At 35.1% G+C, this 19,510-nt stretch overlaps 1 protein-coding gene across 6 annotated transcripts in view; it reads left to right on the top strand.

The window, feature by feature from the left end:
* The window catches only part of CC2D2B (coiled-coil and C2 domain containing 2B), a 131,181-nt gene that overhangs the window by 17,916 nt on the left and 93,755 nt on the right, over positions 1-19,510 (top strand). For 5 of the 6 annotated variants that reach the window (XM_074233263.1, XM_074233264.1, XM_074233260.1 and 2 more), the window contains exons 5-6: positions 16,248-16,324; positions 17,842-17,871. The exons of the other annotated variant lie outside the window; for it this stretch is intronic. In XM_074233263.1, coding sequence (XP_074089364.1) covers positions 16,248-16,324; positions 17,842-17,871 — 107 coding nt within the window. The remainder of the gene's footprint in view (positions 1-16,247; positions 16,325-17,841; positions 17,872-19,510) is intronic. 6 annotated transcript variants of the gene reach the window in all.

The following is a 19,510-nucleotide window of genomic DNA, read 5'->3' as shown; positions in this document are numbered from 1 at the left end:
CAGACTTTGGACAGCAAAGCAGACAAACATTGAAGAATAGCTTGGTAGTGTGAGGATGATAGGCCTGATTCCCTTGTGAAAAGACACATTCCCCAAAGTTAACAGAAGAATAGAACAGTGATTATCAAGAGAACTGGATTTTTAAATTTAAGCTTGGCCAACTGAATTCTGAACTCAATTCTAAGATGGATAATCATAAATAACTTAGTTACAGGACTAGATCAATTAACTGTGAGTAAAATCAATTAAAAAAAATACAAAATCAATCCTTTCAGTAAAAAGGTTTTATCCCCCAAACTGGAGTCTTTGAGTTTACTAAATAATTAATCTACTTGGTTCATGTTTTTTTTTTAATATTATACAACTTAATCTGTCCTACATTATTACCCTGATGACAGGTCAATTCTTTTGATAAGTAAATTTCTCACTTACTCTTCTATTTCTTCATTCTCTTGATCCTGTTATAATATTCCCTTTATCTTTTTTATGGAAATAGTAAATTCTGCATACTCCATTGTATTTTTCAGAGAGTCCACTAATTGAGTGAGGTTTTTCTACCTTCTCTTCTAAGTTTATTATCCTTTCATTTATTTTTCTCACAAGCTCTCATTTCAGTTCTCATTTTATATTTTATCTCTTGGCTTCATTTATTTTAGCTGTTCTTCTTTTGTAGCCAAGATATTTTTTTCTCTGAGGCTCTGCTTGTAGTAGTTGCAAGCTCAATTTGTCTTCTGGATTTCCCCTTTGGACTTTACCCCAAGTGATAGAATTTTTAAATTGTCATTGTATATTTGAATAGTCTGTTTAATTTTAACTTTTAAAAATTTATTTTTATCTTAATTTCCAAATTCTATCCCTTTCTCCACCACTCTCACACCCAGTTGAGCAAGAAATACAATACTCATTATATATAGAAAGTTATGCAAAATGTTTCCAGATGGGCACAACTGTATAATCCTTTGGGTATAGGTCCAAATTGTTATCCAGAAAGACTGGACTAGTTAACAATTCTATCAATAATGAATTGTTAATATACCCATTTTCCTATATCCCCTCCAGTATCTGTCATTTTCCTTTTCTGTCATCTTAGTCAATCTGGTGGATATGAGGTAATACCTCAGAGTTGTTTTAACTTCCGTCTTTCTTTAATAAGGCAATGGGGTTAAATGATTTGCCCAGGGTCACACAGCTAGGTAATAAGTGTCTGAGGTCAAATTTGAACTCAGGTCCTCCTGATTCCAGGTCCGGTGCTCTATCCACTGCGCCACCTAGCTGCCCCTTTAATTCCTCTAATTAGTGAATTGAAATGTTTTCTTATATGATTATTGATAGCTTTGACTACTACTTCTAGAAACTGCCATTTCTTCTTCTGGAAACGTTCATATCCTTTGATCATTTATAGGGAATTCCTATTATTTTTCTAAATTTTGAGAAATGAAATCTTTATCAGAGAAACTTGCTTTCTTTGATAAATTTCCCCTTCCCTTCTAATTTTGACTACATTGGTTTTGTTTGTATGAAAACTTTTTAATCTAATGTAATCAAAATTATCCATTTTACCTCCATTGAACTTTTCCATCTCTTATTTGGTCATGAATTTTTCTACCCTTATATATATCTATCTGATATTTCTTCCACACTCCTCTTATGATATACCCTTTATATCTAAGTCATATATTCACTTTTCACTTATCTTGGTATATGGTATGATATGTTTGTTAATCAATGCCCAATTTCTACCAGGCTACTTTCCAACTTTTCCAGTAGTTTTTGTCAAATAATGAGTTCTTGCTGGGATCTTTGGTTTATTAAACAATAAGTTTCTGTACACATTTGCTTTTGTACATTGTATTACTAATCTGTTCCATTGATCAGATGCAACCTCTCTATTTCTTAGTATCAAATTGTTTTGCTGATTACTGCTTTGTATTTATATATTTGAATTTGAAATATAATATAGCAGAGAATCTGTTGTTCCTTTTTATTCTTGATCTTTTGTTCTCCTATATGAATTTTAATATTAATATTAATACTTATTATTAGTAATATCATAATTATCATGATTACTAGAATTATAATTATTAATTATCATTATAATTATTGTAGTTATTATAATAGTAATATTATTTATTTAATATTATTTAATATTAATTTTAATATTTTTCTAGCTATACAATTATTATATTTAAAATAATTTGTTGATTTTTATTTCACTGAATAAGGAAATTAATTAAGGAAAAAAGTAAATTAAGGAAACATTTTTGTTATATAGGCTTGTCCACCGATGAACAAATACTATTTCACTATTTATTTAGATGTGTATTAGTGTGAAGAGTGTTTTGTAATATAGTCATATAGTTCTGCAAATGACTTGGCATACTCTCTGCAATTATATTAGATGAAAATTCTCTCTCTTCCTGCTAGTAATATATGTTTAATAACACATGGAAATGTTGATGATTATGTGGGTTTAGTTTATATCCTGCAGCTTTGTTAAAATTGTTAATTGTTTTGACGAGTTTATTTGATATTCTCTTGAGTTCTCTAAGTGTGTACACATTATATCTTAGCAAAAAAATTATAATTTTTCCCCTCATGGCCTATACTTATTCTTTCAATTTTCTTATTGTTGTAACTAGCATTTCTAGTGAAATGTTGAATAATAGTGGTGAAAATGGTCATCCTTGTTTCCCCCCGATCTTATTGGAAAGGCTTTCATTTTCTCACTATAGATAATAATAATTATTATGCTTTTTTGTTATAGTGCTTATTTCAACACAAGTTTCATTGTTTTGACAAAAGCCTTTTCAGCAACTATTTATATAATTACATGCTTTTGTTGTTTTTATTGTTGATATGATCAATTATGCTTATAGTTTTCATAATAAGAACCAGTCCTCCTTTCCTACTAGAAATCCATTCTAAACATAGTATATAATCTCTGTTACATATTGCTTTAAACTAAGATGCTTTCTAATGCTTCATTTAATTTTTGTATCAACATTCACTCATTTTCTATTGATGTTTTTGCTCTCTCTGGTTTAAGATCAGTATTATAGAAGAAATTTGATAATACTCTATTTTTTTCAAACAATTTATATAGTATTGGAACTTATTATTCTTTAAATGTTTGGTAGAATTTGCTTTTAAGTCCATCTGGTCCTAGGGGTTTTTCCTAAGGAAATTCATTTATAGTAAAGATGGTATTAGATATTCCATTTCCGCTTCTATTCATCTGAACAATTTGGGGTTTTTTTGTAAATACTCATTTCATTTATGGTTTATTTTTTGTTTTTTGTTTGTAGATTTTTGCAAAGCAAATGGGGTTAAGTAGCTTGCCCAAGGCCACACAGCTACGTTACTCATTTCATTTAGATCATCACTTTTATTGGCATAGAGCTGAATGAAATATCTTAACAATTGCTTTAATTTCACCTTCATTGGTTATGCATTTATCTTTTTCATTTTTCATAATTTAAATTTTTCTTTTTAATTCAAATCAGACAGTGGCTTCTTTAATAATAAAAAGCAGCTCCTAGTTTTATTTATTAGTTAAATTTTTTAACTTTTAATCTTATTATTCTCTCCTTTTGATTTTTAGGATTTCTATTTTAGTATTTAATTAGGGATTTTTTGTTTGTTAATTTTCTGTTGTATTTTTTTAGTTGAATGCCCAATTTGTTCTTTTTTTTCTTTCATTGATGTAAAAAATTTTTTATCCAATTTTTTTCTTTAACTGTATCCCACAAATTTTAGTGTGTTGTTTCATTGATGTTATTGTCTTTAACGTAATTATTAGTTTTATGATTTGTCCTTTGACCATTCTTTTTTTTTTTTAGTTTTTGCAAGGCAATGGGGTTAAGTGGCTTGCCCAAGGCCAGATAGCTAGGTAATAATTAAGTGTCTGAGGCCAGATTTGAATTTGGGTATTCCTGACTCTAGGGCCAGTGCTCTATCCATTGCACCACCTAGCCACCCCTAGACCATTCAGTTTTTAGGATTAAATTATTTAATTTCCAGTTAATAGGTTTAAAATAGCTATAAGATATAAAAAAAAACTTTTTTTGAATTTGTGTTGTATTGTAGTCTGGAAAGGGTGCATTCAATTTATCTGCTCTTTTGCATTTGTGCTGTTTAGATATCCTAATGCTCAATTTTTGTGAAGGCATCAAGAAGCTGGGTAATAGGTATACTCCTTTTTTTCTTGTTTTTTTGCATGGCAATGGGGTTAAGTGACTTGGCCAAGGTCATACAGCTCAGTAATTATTGTCTGAGGTTGGATTTGAACTCAGGTCCTCCTGACTCCAGGACTGATATTCTATCCACTGTGCCACCTATCTGCCCCAACTTTCTATTACCATTCAATATTCCCCAGAGGTCTATTCTATCGATTTTTCTGAAGTCTGTTCATCTCCTTAATTCCTTTGTTTATTTTAACATTAAGCTTCTGTAGGTCTGAGAGTAGTAAATTGAAATCCTCTACTAATATAGTTTTATTTTCTATTTCCTCTTGTAATTCATTTAACTTTTCCTTCAGGTATGTTTAGTATTGCTATTCTTTTTGTTTAGAATTGCAATTAATTATGAGGTGGCTAGGTGGTGCAGTGGATAGAGCACTGGCCCTGGAGTTCAGGAGTACCTGAGTTCAAATCTGGCCTCATTCATTTAATAATTACCTAGCTGTGTGGCCTTGGGCAAGCCACTTAACCCCCATTGCCTTGCAAAAACTAAAAAAAAAAAATTAAATTAAATTAAAAAAAAGGAATTGCTATTCATTATATGTGATACTTTTAAGCAAAAATGTGGTTTTCCTGATTATCCCTTTTAATTAGATCTATTTTTGCTTTTATCTAATATCATGATGGTTGTCCCTACCCTTTTAATTTCAGCTATAGCATGATAGATTTTGTTCTGGCCCCTTCTTTTAACTCTGTGTATCCTCCTGTTTCAGATGTGTTTCATTGTAAACAATATATTGTTGGCTTCAGGTTTCTAATCCATGTTGCTATTCTTTTCTATTTTATGGATACATCTAATTCACATTTACAATTATGAATGCTGTGTATTTTACCTCCATCCTATTCTTTTCTATTATTTTTTTATCCTATCTTCTTCTTAAAAGTCTGTTTTCCTTCTAAGAACTGTCTTCTTCAATCCATTATCCTTGGAAGTGTCTACTTCTTTTTTCTCTTAGCCCCTTAGCCTCCTACTTTCCTGTTGAGTAAGATGAAGTTATTTATCCAATTGTGTGTGAATATACATTTTTCTCATCTGGAACCACTTTAGACAAGAATGAACTTCAAGTGCTACATGCTACCTTCTCTCATTTCCTCCTATATTGTAAAAAACCTCCTCTTTGTGCATATCTTTTATGTGAGATTATTTTCCCCATTCTTTCTTTCTCTTCCCCCTTCTCCCACTGCATCCCTTTTTCTCATCCTTCCATTGTTCTTTTGATATCATCCCAACACAATAGAGTCAACTCATGTTCTCCATCTAAGTAGACTCTTAACTGGCCTAATGATGATAAAGTTCTTGGGTATATAAATATATTCTCATATAGGAGTATTAAACAGTTTAAGTCCCATGTGCTTTCTTACTTTTTTATGATTGTCTTGAGTCTTATGTTTGAATATCAAATTTTCTATTTATGCCCTGGTTTTTTCATCAGGAATACTTTTGAAAGTCCTCTTTCATGAAACATCCATTCTTTTCTCTGTAGGTTTATACTCACTTTTGCTGGGTAGGTTATTCTTGGTTGTAATCCTAACTCTTTGGCCCAAGCTTTTCTCCTTTTTAAGTAGTAGCTACTACATTTTGTATCACTTTGACTGTGACTTCACAAAATTTTTGAATTTTTGTCTTTCTAGTTGGTTTTACAGAATTTTCTCCTTGCCTGGTTGGGAGCACTGGAATTTGGTTATCATATTCCTGAAAGTTTTCATTTTGGGTCTCTTTCAGGAGATAAAAATTCTTTAAATTTCTACTATGTAAGATATTGGACAATTTTCCTTTATAATTTCTTGAAATGTGATGTGTAGGCTCTTTTTTTTAAATTAGACTTCATGATAGTTCAATAATTCTTAAATTTATTTCCTTAATGTGCTTTCCAAAAGGTCAGTTATTTTTCCTATGAAAGATTTCACATTTTCTATGATTTTTTCAGTCCTTTTAACTTTTTTTATTTTCTTTTTTGACATCTCATGTCATTAGCTTCAACTTAACCAATTCTAAATTTTTTAATTTTTTTAGTTTGGTTTGTTATTTTTGCTCAGGTATATGTAAAAACAAACTTTGAGTTTTAAATTCTCTCCTTTTCCCCTTTTTCTACCCCATGGAGAAGGCAAAGAATTTGATACAGTCTATATTTATGTGAAACTTTTCCATAACAATCATGTTGTGAAGGGGAAAAAAATCTTCAAGAAAAATAAAGTAGAAAAAGTATGCTTCAATCTTTATTCAGACATCAACAGTTTTTAATCTAGGGATGGATACCATTTTTCACCATAAATCCTTCAGACTTGTCTTTGATGATTTATTGCAAAGGATTGCTGTCATTCACAGCTGAACTGCTTATAATATTTTTTTAGGGATTTTTGCAAGGCAATGGGGTTAAGTTGCTTGCCCAACGTCACACAACTGGGTAATTATTAAGTGTCTGAGGCCGGATTTGAACTCAGGTACTCCTTACTCCAGGGCCAGTGCTCTATCCAATGTGCTATCTAGCCTCCCCTGAGCTTCTTATAATATTGCTTTTACCTTATACTCAGTACATTGGTTGGTTTTTGTCCTTCATTATTGAAGAAAGACCAAAAATGGCATCATTGTTAGAGACAAGTTACAATGTGCCCGACCATGACCAATCAGACTAATACAAGCTCAGAATGCTCTGCCACAGGTTGGGCACAAAGAGTCCATGTGAATACCTCAGGTAGGGACCTAAACCTTTCCTTTTAGCTACTTCAATTCTGCCTTGCACATAGAGCCCAGCACCCTCCCTGATATATATAATCAGACATAATCAGTTCCAGAGATCTTAGGAGAGGCCTTCCTGGTATTCTAATATTGCTGCTTCTGAACTTTTTATAAGTGCTTGCCCTGTGTGAGTTCTCCATAAAATAATTTTTTTTGACAACCATATATTTAACATTCAAACAACATGGCCAGCCTATCATAGTTGCATTCTCTGTAGTACAGTTTGAATACTTGGCAATTTAGTTTGAGAAAGCACCTCAGTGTTTGGTATTTTCTTCTGCCAGGTGATCTTCAGAATCTTACAATTTAAATGGAAGTGTTTGAGTTTCCTGTCATGGAGCTGGTAGACTGTCCAGGTTTCACAGGCATATAGCAATGAGGTCAGCAGAATGATTCTGTAGACCTTCAGCTTGGTAATCAGTCTAATACCTCTTCTCTCCCACACTTTCTACTAAGCTAGCTCTGGCAGCGCAAGTATCAACCTCATTACTAATGTGTACCTCCCTATAAAGAACACTGCCAAGGTAAGTGAACTTGATCACAGTACTCAGAACTTTGCCATTTGCTGTAATAGATAGTTCCAAATAGGATGGTGTGATGCTGACTGGTGGAGTACCTGGGTTTTCTGGGCATTGTTAGACCAAAATTAGCATAAGCACCAGAGAATTGATCCAAACTCTGTTGTATCTTGGCTTCAGAGACTGTATTGAGTACACAATCATCTGCAAACTGAAGATCATGCACCAACACTCCCTTTTCAAGTTGAAGAATTTACCATCAGTACAGTAGTTGACCTTGATGCTGTGTTCATTCTCAATTAAGGTGTTTGACAACATGACTGAAAACAGCATGCTAAAAAGCATAGGAGCAAGGAACATAGCCTTATTTACTCCAATGATGACCTGGAAATTGTTTTTTTTTTTGCAAGGCAAATGTGGTTAAGTGGCTTGCCCAAGGCCACACAGCTAGGTCTGAGACCAGATTTGAACCCAGATACTCCTCACTTCAGAGCTGGTGCTTTATCCACTGCACCACCTAACCGCCCCATGACCTGGAAAGTGTTGTCCACTATCCAGAACCCAGGTAAATATGCCATTATAACATTAATATATGATAGTGATGGACTTCTTCGGGTAACCAAATTCTGACATTTTCCATCAACCCTCACAACTGATGGGATTAGAGGCCTTGGTCAGAACCACTCATGGCATTTTTCCTGGAACTTTTGGGCAGCAAATACCTCATCTGTTCCTCAACCCTTTCTGAAGCCACACTCCCTTCCAGGAAGATGACCATCTTCAAGGTGAAGGATCAACTTATTGAGGAGAATTCTGGCAAGAATGTTTAACAACAATGACTAAGAGAGAAACCATCCCTGTAATCGTCACAGGAAAGTCTATTCCTTTACCCTTATTAGAGATGTGAAATGGAGGTATCCTTGAACTCTTGAAGGGATACTCTCCTCATGCCATATAATCTGGAAAATTTCAGTCAATTTTTGTATGAGCCATGCCCCCCCTCCAGATCTTACAGATCTCAGCTAGAATAGAATCAGCACCAGGTGCTTTGCCACATGAAAGGAGCCTAATGGCATTCAAAACTTATTCAGTTGGAACAGTCCATGGGGTGCTTGGGTTCATGGTAGTGGGAGTGGTTTCTAGACCTCTCAGCCCCAGGATCACCCAACAATTTGTAAGTGGGAAAACTCTGCTGCAGCAGAGTGAGCATAGAGCCCAGTGCAGTTCAGGCCTCAGTGCAGAACTGGCTCAGAACAGGAAGCAGGCCTGCAGAGCCACCCAGCAGGGAACTTCCTGGCAACTGCCTCCAGAGTGCTCAGCCCATGGACAGATGAATGGTAAGGGACAGGGGAGACTGTTGAAATCTCCTCGCTATCCCTGGGAACTGGACTCATGCTTTATCCATACTCAGACCCTGGTCACAGTCTGGGGTCCCCTACTGTCATGGCAGAGCAGGGACTGTCCTTACAGCTCCAAGAGATTGCATGTGTTCATCCATAGACCCAGAGCACAGACTAGGAGAGGAGTCAGAGTCTTTCATAAGGCCTTGAAGGAATTAAGGTCCCTGGGGAGATGGGAGCTTGCGGAAGTGTTTTAAAACCAGGCCATAGGCTGTGAAAATGAGTAAACAACAGAAGAAAAAGAATCTGACCATAGATAACTAATTTGGTCCCATGGAGGACCAAAACACTCAGAAGATAAAAAAAATCAAAGCTTCTGTATTCAAATCCTCCAAGAAAAATAGGAATTGATCTGAACAGGCTATGGAAGAGTCAAAAAAGATTTTGAAAATCAAGTAAGGGAGGTAGAGGAAAAATTGGAGAAAGAAATAAGAGCAATGCCAGAAAATCATGAAAACCAAGTATAGCTTGGTGAAAGAGGTACCAAAAATTAATGAGGAAAATAACATCTTTGGGTCAAATGGAAAAAGCAGTCCAAAAGGGCAGTGAGGAGAATGCCTTAAAAAGCAGAATTGCCCAGGACATAAAAAAACTCTGTAGAATGGAGTTAAGGGAAGTTGATGACTTTGTGAGAAATCAAGAAATAATAAAAATCAAAAGAATAAAAACTTAAAGAAAAATGGGAAATATCTCATTGGGAAAAACACCTAACCTGGAAAACAGATCCAGGAGAGATCATTTAAAAATTACTAGGCTTACTGGGTCCCTACCCTGAAGAGATCACGAAAAAGAGTAAAAACATCACTTGTACAAAAATATTTATAGCAGCCCTGTTTGTGGTGGCAAAAAAAAAATGTAAACTAAGTGAATGTCCATCATTTGGGGAATGGCTGAACATATTGTGGTATATGTATGTTTTGGAATACTATTGTTCTATTAGAAACCAGGAAGGATGGGAATTCAGAGAAGCTGAAAGGATTTTTATGAACTGATGCTTATCAAGATGAGCAGAGCCAAAGAACACTGAACACCCTAACAGCAACATGGAGGTTGATGATCAATTTTAATAGACTTGCTCATTTCATCAGTGCAACAATCAGGGACAATTTTGGGGTATCTGTGATGGAGAATACCATCTTTAAGGAAAGAACTGTGGAGTTTGAACAAAGACTATTACCTTTAATTTTTAAAAAAAGGTATCATAATTTTGCTATCTCTTATAATTTATTTTTTTCCTTAATGATATGATTTCTCTCTCAACATATTCAATTTTGATCAATGTATAGCATGGAAACAATATAAAGACTATCAGACTGCCTTCTGTGGGGGGGGTAGGGGGAAGCGATATTGGGGGGAAAATTATAAAATTCAAAAAAATAACAAAAATTATTGTGCTACCTGAAAGTCATGACCAGAAAAAGAGGGCAGTCTTCATTTTTCAAGAAATTCTCCAGCAAAATTGCCCTGATATCCTAGAAGCAGAGGGTAAAATAGAAATTGAAGGAATCCATCAATCAACTCCTAAAAGAGATCCCAAATTCCAGAACTCCCAAGTCAAAATTTAGTACAAGCAGCCAGAAAGAAACTATTCAAATATCGTGAAGTCACAGTCAGGATTACCCAGGATTTAGCAGCATCTACATTAAGGGCTCATAGGACTTGAATATGATACTTCTGGAAGGCAAAAGAGCTTGGATTACAATCAAGAGTAAACTACCCAGCAAAAGTAAACATCCTCTTTCAGGGGAAAAGACATTCAATGAAATAGGGGACTTTCAAACTTCTGTTCAAATGACAAAATTGAACAGAAAGTTTGATCCCCAAGTACAGAACTCGGGTAAAACCTAGAGAGGGTGGATGGGAAGGGAAAATTATAAGGGAATTAATGATATTGAACTGCTTGTATTCCTGCATGGGAAGATGATGATAATACTCCTATGAACCTTCTTATTTATTAGAGCAATTAGAAGGAGCATATATAGACAATGCACAGGAGAGATCTATTTGAAGTATATTATAAAGATGGAGTTAATGAATGAAAAAGAAACTGGGAGAAAGGAAAAGAGGTATAATGGGTTAAGATATTTCATGTAAAAGAGTCAAGAAAATATTTTTGCAATGGATTGGAAGGGGGGAAGTGAGAGGGAACGATGAGCCTTCATTCTCATTGGAAATGGCTCAGAGAGGAAATAGGACCCAATAGGATATAGGCATCTATCTTACCCTAGAGAAAAATGAGAAGGGATGAGATAAGGGGGAATGAGAGGAGGGAAGGGGGGAATAGGTGATTTTATATATATAATTTTTTTTTTTACAAGGCAGTAGGGTTGGGTGTCTGGGGCCAGATTTGGGCTCGGGTCCTCCTGATTCCAGGGTCTGTGCTATGTCCACTTTGCTATCTAGTTACCCCAAAGACATTTTTGAGGAAGTACAAAGTGAAAAAGAGAGAATAGAATAAATGGAAGTGGGGAGGAATAGAATGGAGGGAAATAGCAATAGCAATTGTGGGGAAAAATATTGAAGCAACTTTTCTCATGATAATGTGATCTGAGGTACATTTTTATATCTTTTATTTTTCTTGAGTTTATCTTTGTGGAGGAGGGGGGACTATGTTTACTTTTACAAGACTTGTAATATGAAAATAAAATTTTAAAAAGAACACTGTGGAAGTGTTCATTCCATCTCTCTAGACTTATGTCACCATTACTAATCAGGTTTTTATGAGAGCATCCTACTTATCATTTCTTACAGTGCAATAGCATTTCATCATTATCGCATACCATAGTTTGTTCAGCTGTTCCCCAATTGAGCATTCCCTCAATTTTCAATTCTTTGCCACCAGAGAAGAGTTGCTATAAATATTTTTGTACATATAGGTGCTTTTCATTTTTGTATTTGTCTCCTTTGGAATATAGACCTTAGTAGTGGGTGGTGTTACTAGGTCAAATTTATATTTTATATTGGACATAGTTGTATCAGTTTACAACTCCAACAATGCATTAATTTCTCATTTTTTCCCACATCACCCTTTGAGAAATCTCAGTATTGTTTTAGTGATCAGTAGTGTTTTCTGATATGACTATGGTTAGCTTTTGATGATACTTCATCTAAAAACTATTGATAATTTTTGATCACTTATTTATTGGGGAATACCTCTTGTTTTTAGAAATTTGACTTAGTTCTCTACATGTTTGAGAAATACGGTCTTAATAAGAAAAAAATTGTTAAATCTCTCTCTCTCTCTCTCTCTCTCTCTCTCTCTCTCTCTCTCTCTCTCTCTCTCTCTCTCTCCTTTCACCTTGTCCCTTCTCAAAAAGTGTTTTGCTTCTGACTCCCCTTTCCCCAATCTGAGCTCTTTTTGATCACCACCCCCCTTTTTCTTATTCCCTTCCTCTCCTATTTTCCTGTAGGGCAAGATAGATTTCTATACCCAATTGAGTGAGTATATCATTCCCTCTTTGAGCCATTTCTGATGAAAGTAAGGTTCATTCAGCCCCCCTCCACCTCCTTCCTCTTTCCCTTCATTGTAAAATCTTTTCTTTTTAATATGAGTCAATTTACCCAATTCTATCTCTCCTTTTCCCTTTCTTCCAGTATGTTCCTCTCTCAACCCTTAATTTATTTTTAGATATTATCCCTTCTTTTTCAACTCTTACTCAACTACTATCCAATTCTAATTTTTAAGATGTTTTCAGTGCGGTTTTGTATCTTTTTTACATTTGATCAATTCTGATTCTTAAGGAATCATTTTCTTAAGTATTTTTTGGTACCTCTTTTACCAGGAACAAGGCATATGTAACTATCCTTGTACTCAGCATTACATGCAGTTTTCATTTCTCAGTTTTCCCTCTACCTCTCTTAATTGATTTAAAATTTTATTTTGTAATGTCTTTTAGCTTTTCTAGGAATTGTTCTTAGATTTGTGTCCAATCTGAAATTTTTTCTTTGAAGCTTTACTTAAGATATTTTCAGAGCATTGTTTTCTTCTGAAATTGAGATTCCTTATATCCTGTTTGCTCATTTTTTTCCCCAGCCTATTTCCTGACTTTGAATTTTATGATGCTTTGGGGCTGTGCTTGCCTCTGGGGGTGATCTTCAGTCTTTTATGCTCTTCTTTTACTTTCACAGCTCACTATGGGCCTGTAAATTTTCTGTGCTTCCGATGTGGCATGATTTAGGGAGAATCCTGTTCACTTCCTTCCTGGTCTGCAGTCTTGTCCTTATTCAAGTAGGCCCCCTACTCCTTTTGTTAACTCTGACCTGGGACTCTGCCAAATGGCACCCAATTCTAGTGAAGGGATCCTCTGGGATCTTTTTCATACTAAATGTGTAGTCCTGGGGCAGCTAGGTGGCACAGTGGATAGTGCACCTACCCTGGAGTCAAGACAAGCCGAGTTCAAATCCAGCCTTAGACACTTAATAATTGCCTAGCTGTATGACCTTGGGCAAGTCACTTAACTAGATTACCTTGCAAAAAACAAAAAAAAAAGTGCAGTCCCTTTGTGCCCCAGGGGCTCCAGGCTCCCAGTTATGCCTTTATCACAGCATACAGCAAGTGCTTCCAGTCAAGCCCACCGCTGTAACCACATATCTTTGTCTTCCTAAACTACCCTAGATTGGGAAAATGACTGTGTCACTGATGCTGGCTTTCCCCACCCAGAATTCAGTTTGGCTCATTTTTAAAGTTGTTTGAGGTGGAGTGCATGGAAGAGTGCATTAGCTAAAATGCTGGCTTTACCATTCCCCAAATGACAAATGGTCAAAGGATATGCAAAGGCAATTTACAGATGAGGAAATCAAAGCAATCCATAGCCATATGAAAAATTGCTCTAAATCATTATTAGAGAAATGCAAATTAAAGTTTCTCTGAGGTACCACCTCACACCTCTCAGACTGGCCAATATGACCAGAAAGGATAATGATCATTGTTGGAAGGGTTGTGGGAAATCTGGGACACTATTACATTCTTGGTGGAGCTGTGAACTCATCCAACCTTTCTGGAGAGAAATTTGGAACTATGCCCAAAGGGCAACAAAAATGAACATACCCTTTGATCCAGCAATACCACTACTGGGTCTATACCCTGAAGAGATGATGAAAAAGGGTAAAAACATCACTTGTACAAAAATATTCATAGCAGCCCTGTTTGTGGTGGCAAAGAATTGGAAATCAAGTAAATATCCTTCAATTGGGGAATGGCTTAGCAAACTATGGTATATATATAGATATAGATATATAGATATAGATATAGATATATATAATGGAACACTTGTTCTATTAGAAACCAGGAGGGATGGGAATTCAGGGAAGCCTGGAGGGATTTGCATGAAGTGATGTTGAGTAAGATGAGCAGAACCAGAAAAACACTGTATACCCTAACAGCAACATGGGGGCTATGATCAACCTTGATGGACTTGCTCATACCATCTGTGCAACAATCAGGGACAATTTAGGGCTGTCTGCAATGGAGAATACCATCTGTATCCAAATAAAGAGCTGTGGTGTTTGAACAAAGTTCAAGGACTATTCCCTTTAATTTAGGGGGGGGGAATCTTATCTGATCTTGTTATCTTATACTTTTTTGTTTCTTCTTTAAGGATATGATTTCTCAACACACTCAATTTGGATCAATGTACAACATGGAAACAGATTGCTTTCCGGGGGGGGGGGAGTAAAATTGGGGGAAGAATTGTAAAACACTAATAAAATCTTTAATAAAAGAAAAAAAAAGAAAATACTGGCTTTCTCTTGCCTTGATTCTACCCCTTTGTTTTAGTCATATTTTCAGCCTCACTTTTTTTTTTTAGGATTTTTTGCTCAGTTCAGTCTTTCTTGTAATCTTGGATGGATCAGAGTAGAGTTGTTTGGTTGAATCTCTATTATAATAAGGGTAACACTGTTATCTTTATATTTGCCACTACTAATTGGTAGATGGTATTGTACCCTGTCCTCTTTCCTAGTCCTAGTCCCTGGCTTTTGTTTTAGACTCCTTGTTGGTGTCTTGAGCTCAGTCTCTATCTCTTCTTTTGTTTCCATCCTCAGCCTTAACTAACCCCAGTGAGAGATTGGATATCATACATGGCTCCCTGAACACTAATATTCTAGTGTTAAGTTGGCTGTCTTCTCTGAAAAGTACACTTCTAGGTTCTCTTTACCTATTTGGGGGGGGAGGAGTTTTGTCTCCCAACAGGCAGGACTAGGATCTGGCTTCAAGCATCTGATTTATTGGAATTAAAACAAATTTGTTATGACCTTGTTTAGATTATTGTCTGCTTTCAGAGCCAGGTGGACCCGAGCTAGCTCCCCTTTTTTCCTGGATCAGAAACTAGAAGAAGCAGTAGTTCATACTGGGTTCCTCAGACTCATCCTTACTTTCAATTTTATCTGAGCTGACTCTGTCTTCCTTAGGTCACTCTATCCATTTCTACCAGTTTCTGGTTATCCTCTGGAATGGATCTAGATTAGGAGGAACTTATGCTTCCTTTTGATTTTTTATACCATTAGTATTTCTGGGGTCATTTACAGCATTTCCTAGAGTTTACATGAGAGAGCTGGACTTCTCTTCCCTTTCGTAATGCTATCTTGACCATTACTATAATTCTTTTTTTTTGTCATTAAAGAAAGATTTTATTTATTTTGAGTTTTACAATTTTTCCCTTAATTTTTCCCTTGCTTTCCTCCCCCCACCCCCACAGAAGGCAGTTTGTCTTTACATTGTTTCCATGGTGTACATTGATCTAAGTTGAATGTGATGAGAGAGAAATAATATCCTTAAGGAAGAAAAAGTATAAGAGAAAAATTACATAAAAAGATAAGTTTTTTCCCCTAAGTTAAAGGTGACAGTCTTTGGTCTTTGTTCAAACTCTACAAGTCTTTCTCTGTCTATAGATGGTATTCTCCATCACAGATAGCCCAGAATTGTCCCCAATTGTTGCACTGATGGAATGAGCAAGTTCATCAATCACCCCATTACTTAAATTCTGCCTTAACTTGTATATCTTTCAGCAACCCCCCAAGCATCTATAGATAATTTGTCTTGTGAATTTCAACCCATTACCATTCATAAAAGGATCTTCCACAGAAACTACTGACATTCTTGCCCAAAAATATTTATCTGAGCTCTCACCGAAATTAAGATTTAATTTGAAATTTAAAATCTAAGCATTATTGTGGACTGAATGCTTCATGAAGGTCATCAAATTTGAACTAGACAATGAACATATTTGAATATTGATTTTTAAATTTTTACAAGCCAGGGACCAGGCATATGTAACTATACTTGTGCTCAGTATTAACATGCAGTTAGATATTTAATATTTTTCCATTGCTGATTGATTATATATTAATGTGGTAGAGTTGGCAACAGGAGAAAACCAAAATATAATTGAATCCCTGCGAGGCAAAGTAAGAGGAAAGCTGAAAAATGCAAAGGTAATATATTTTTATATTTTAACTTCTTAAATGAGATCCAAAACTGTCAAAAAAATTTTTGAGATCCCAGGTCCTTTAGCACTAGTGAAGTCTGAGTCTTTTTCCTGCCTTTCCCCTTACACTATTATTGTAAATTCCTTGACCTGTGGCCTCCCTATTGTAGCCTAGCATTTAGAACAGTTCTTTGAGCATAGAAATTCAATTCAGTGAATATTCCTTAATTGTCCCAACTTGTGTAAGGTCTTACATGCAGCATTAGAAATACCAAGATATAGGTGGCTAGATGGTGCAGTGGATAGAGCACCGGCCCTGGAGTCAGGAGGACCTGAGTTCAAATTCGACCTCAGACACTTAATAATTACCTAGCTGTGTGGCCTTGGGCAAGCCATTTAATCCCATTTGCCTTGCAAAAACTAAAACAAACAAACAAAATACAAAAATAAAAATAGTGTTTGCTCTTCAGGAGCCTACATTCTCTTTAGATAATACTACATAAGTGCAACTACAATTTGGGGATGTAGAGAGCAACAACTGGGAAAATAAGAGAAAGTTTCATTAGGAGATGTATTAGAGATAATCCTTGAAGGAGAATAGGCATTTTGTTAGGAGGAGATGAAGAAAGAATAATTCTAGAAATGGAAGATGGTTTTTGAGAATATAAAAAGGAGTATAGGATAGAGGATTAGAAAGGTTGTCTATATAAGAAGAAACAAGAAACCAGGAGACTAGCAGGTAATTTCAGTAAAGTAGGCTAGAATGATTAAAAAAAAAAGACATGAACTAGAGAGAGGTGTATATAAAAAATGTTGTTGAAGTGATCAACAGTATTTGGAAATTGAAGGAGCCGAGGATCTATAAGAGGGGGCAGATTATTGAATATCTTCAACAGAAAAAAAAAAGGTAAGTTTAGGGAAAGGACAAATTTCTGTGAGGGAAATAATGAATCCTAATTTGAAAATGCTGAATTTTAGATACTAAAAAGACCACTAGATTGAAATGACCAACAATAGTTAATATTTGAATAGTGCTTACTATGTTCATGCATTGTGCTAAATCTCATTTAACCCTCACAATAACCTTGTGATGTGTGTAAGATTATCCCCATTTTACAATTGAGAAAACTGAAGCAGGCAGAGATTGTGATTTACCCAGGTTCACTCAGCTAATATGTGTCAGGCAGGATTTGAATTTAATATTTCCTGATTCCAAGTTCAGTGCTCTATCCACTGTCACTGTACTTCAAGGAACAAATTATACCATGAATATATATATATATATATATATATATATATATATATATATATATTCTTAATTCCAAAAAAATCAAAGGACTTTCACATGTTTATATAATTTCCTTTCTTTTCATAATGCACTGTGATGGGAAAAACAGTGAAACCCAGTGAACTTTTAAGTGATTTGGACACAGGCACAAAGATCTTATATTTTACATTTTTTGTTAAAGTTTTATGAAAACAATTTTATGCAGAGATTAATCTTAATAATCATTTTTGTTTCAGAATGTTCAAGTTGAAAAGTCTTCAACAAAGGTGAAATTTTTTTATAAATGTAAAAAAGTTAACAAAATGTTATATTGGATATATATGAAATAATCTGACATTCTTGATAAGTAAGATTTTTGTTTGAGATTAAATTAATGGATGTTTTCTGAAATATGACTGTTCATTTTGATGTTTTTATGTGAAAAGTGACAAATAATTTTTATATACCAGGTTCTATAATTTACATTTAGGAGGTTCATGATATGGACACTATTGCCAAAGTTTTAGATTGCAGCCTATCTGTGCTTTCCCATCTTGTATAAATCTTGTCCAGGTTCTCCCTTAAATCTTAAGTCATCTAGTGAACTAAGGATCTGAAGGATAAAAAGAGTACCTGATGAGTTCTCATGTTTATTATATAATTGATCTATATGCTTTCTGTCATTTGTCCTGAAGGGTTCTTTTCTTGTATATTATAATCTCTTCATATTTTTTTAAATTCAGGGTGGGGAACCTTTTTTTCTGCCAAGGGCTATTTGGATACTTTATAACATCATTATAACATAAGGGTCATTCAAAATTATCAACTTAAAAATTAGCCTGCTTTATTTGGTTTTTTTTTTGGGGGGGGTAGATTTTTGCAAGGCAGTGGGGTTAAGTGGCTTTTGCCCAAGGCCACACAGCTAGGTCATTACTAAGTATCTGAGGCCGGATTTGAACTCAGGTACTCCTGACTCCAGGGTTGGTGCTCTATCCACTGTGCCACCTAGCTGCCCCAGCCTGCTTTATTTGTTAAACTATTTAATTTGAATCAGCCATAATTTATCACCCATAAAAAGCTCCTGGATTTATTGACTCTCCAGTCCTGCCTGTGGTTACCGTGGCAATATCAGACTAAATGATTTTAATGGCCCTTATATAGGCTGAATGTTCCCAGTCCCTGCTTTAGATGGTCTTCAACTTCTCCAAAGACCTTTCTCAAATTCTTAAGGAATCCATCTTTGATTTTTGTCTCTGGTTTGAATGTCCTCTAATACCATAGTAAGCATGAACTTCCTTGTTTGATGTCTCACTTGACATTAACAATCAAAGGATCATGGAACAAAATTATTGCTACTGTTAAAATCTTTGAAAGAATCTCATGATTATGATATCTTCCTGTGAACTTCCTGTGAACAAAGGGGAACTTTGAAGTAATTTTTTTGCTTTGCTGAATCAAATGTATTCCAATAGTCAACAAACAAGGTGGCAACCTGTTGGTGGTAATTTGCTTTCTTTATACCTTTTCAGTTAGCTCTGTAACTGTAAAGATGAGCTGTGTAAAAAACTTGCCTGTAATCTTCCATTTTTATCAAGGATGCTCTTGGTATATGTATCAATTACATTCACAAAATTTTTATAGAGATGGGAAAGTAGAAATGGGGGTCTTTTGTTATTGATATTCTCTTGATCTCTTTTTGGGGGTCCAATTAGTTCCCTTACCTCTTCCTGATGACTTGAAAACCACTCCAATTCCTTCGGAAGTTTGTCTTTTCCATTATTAACCCCCTTTATGCATACTTGATCTAGTTTAGCATTCTTCCCATCTTAAGTTTTGTTTAGAGCCATATCTACCTGGGACCATGATAACCAAATGTGATGGTTCCTCTGTTATTAGAAAGTTTGTTTAAAAAGAAACAAACCTTCA

The sequence above is a fragment of the Macrotis lagotis genome, chromosome 4, assembly GCF_037893015.1.
Source record: "Macrotis lagotis isolate mMagLag1 chromosome 4, bilby.v1.9.chrom.fasta, whole genome shotgun sequence".
NCBI lineage: Eukaryota > Metazoa > Chordata > Mammalia > Peramelemorphia > Peramelidae > Macrotis > Macrotis lagotis.
This window is presented reverse-complemented; position numbering and strand designations above follow the sequence as displayed.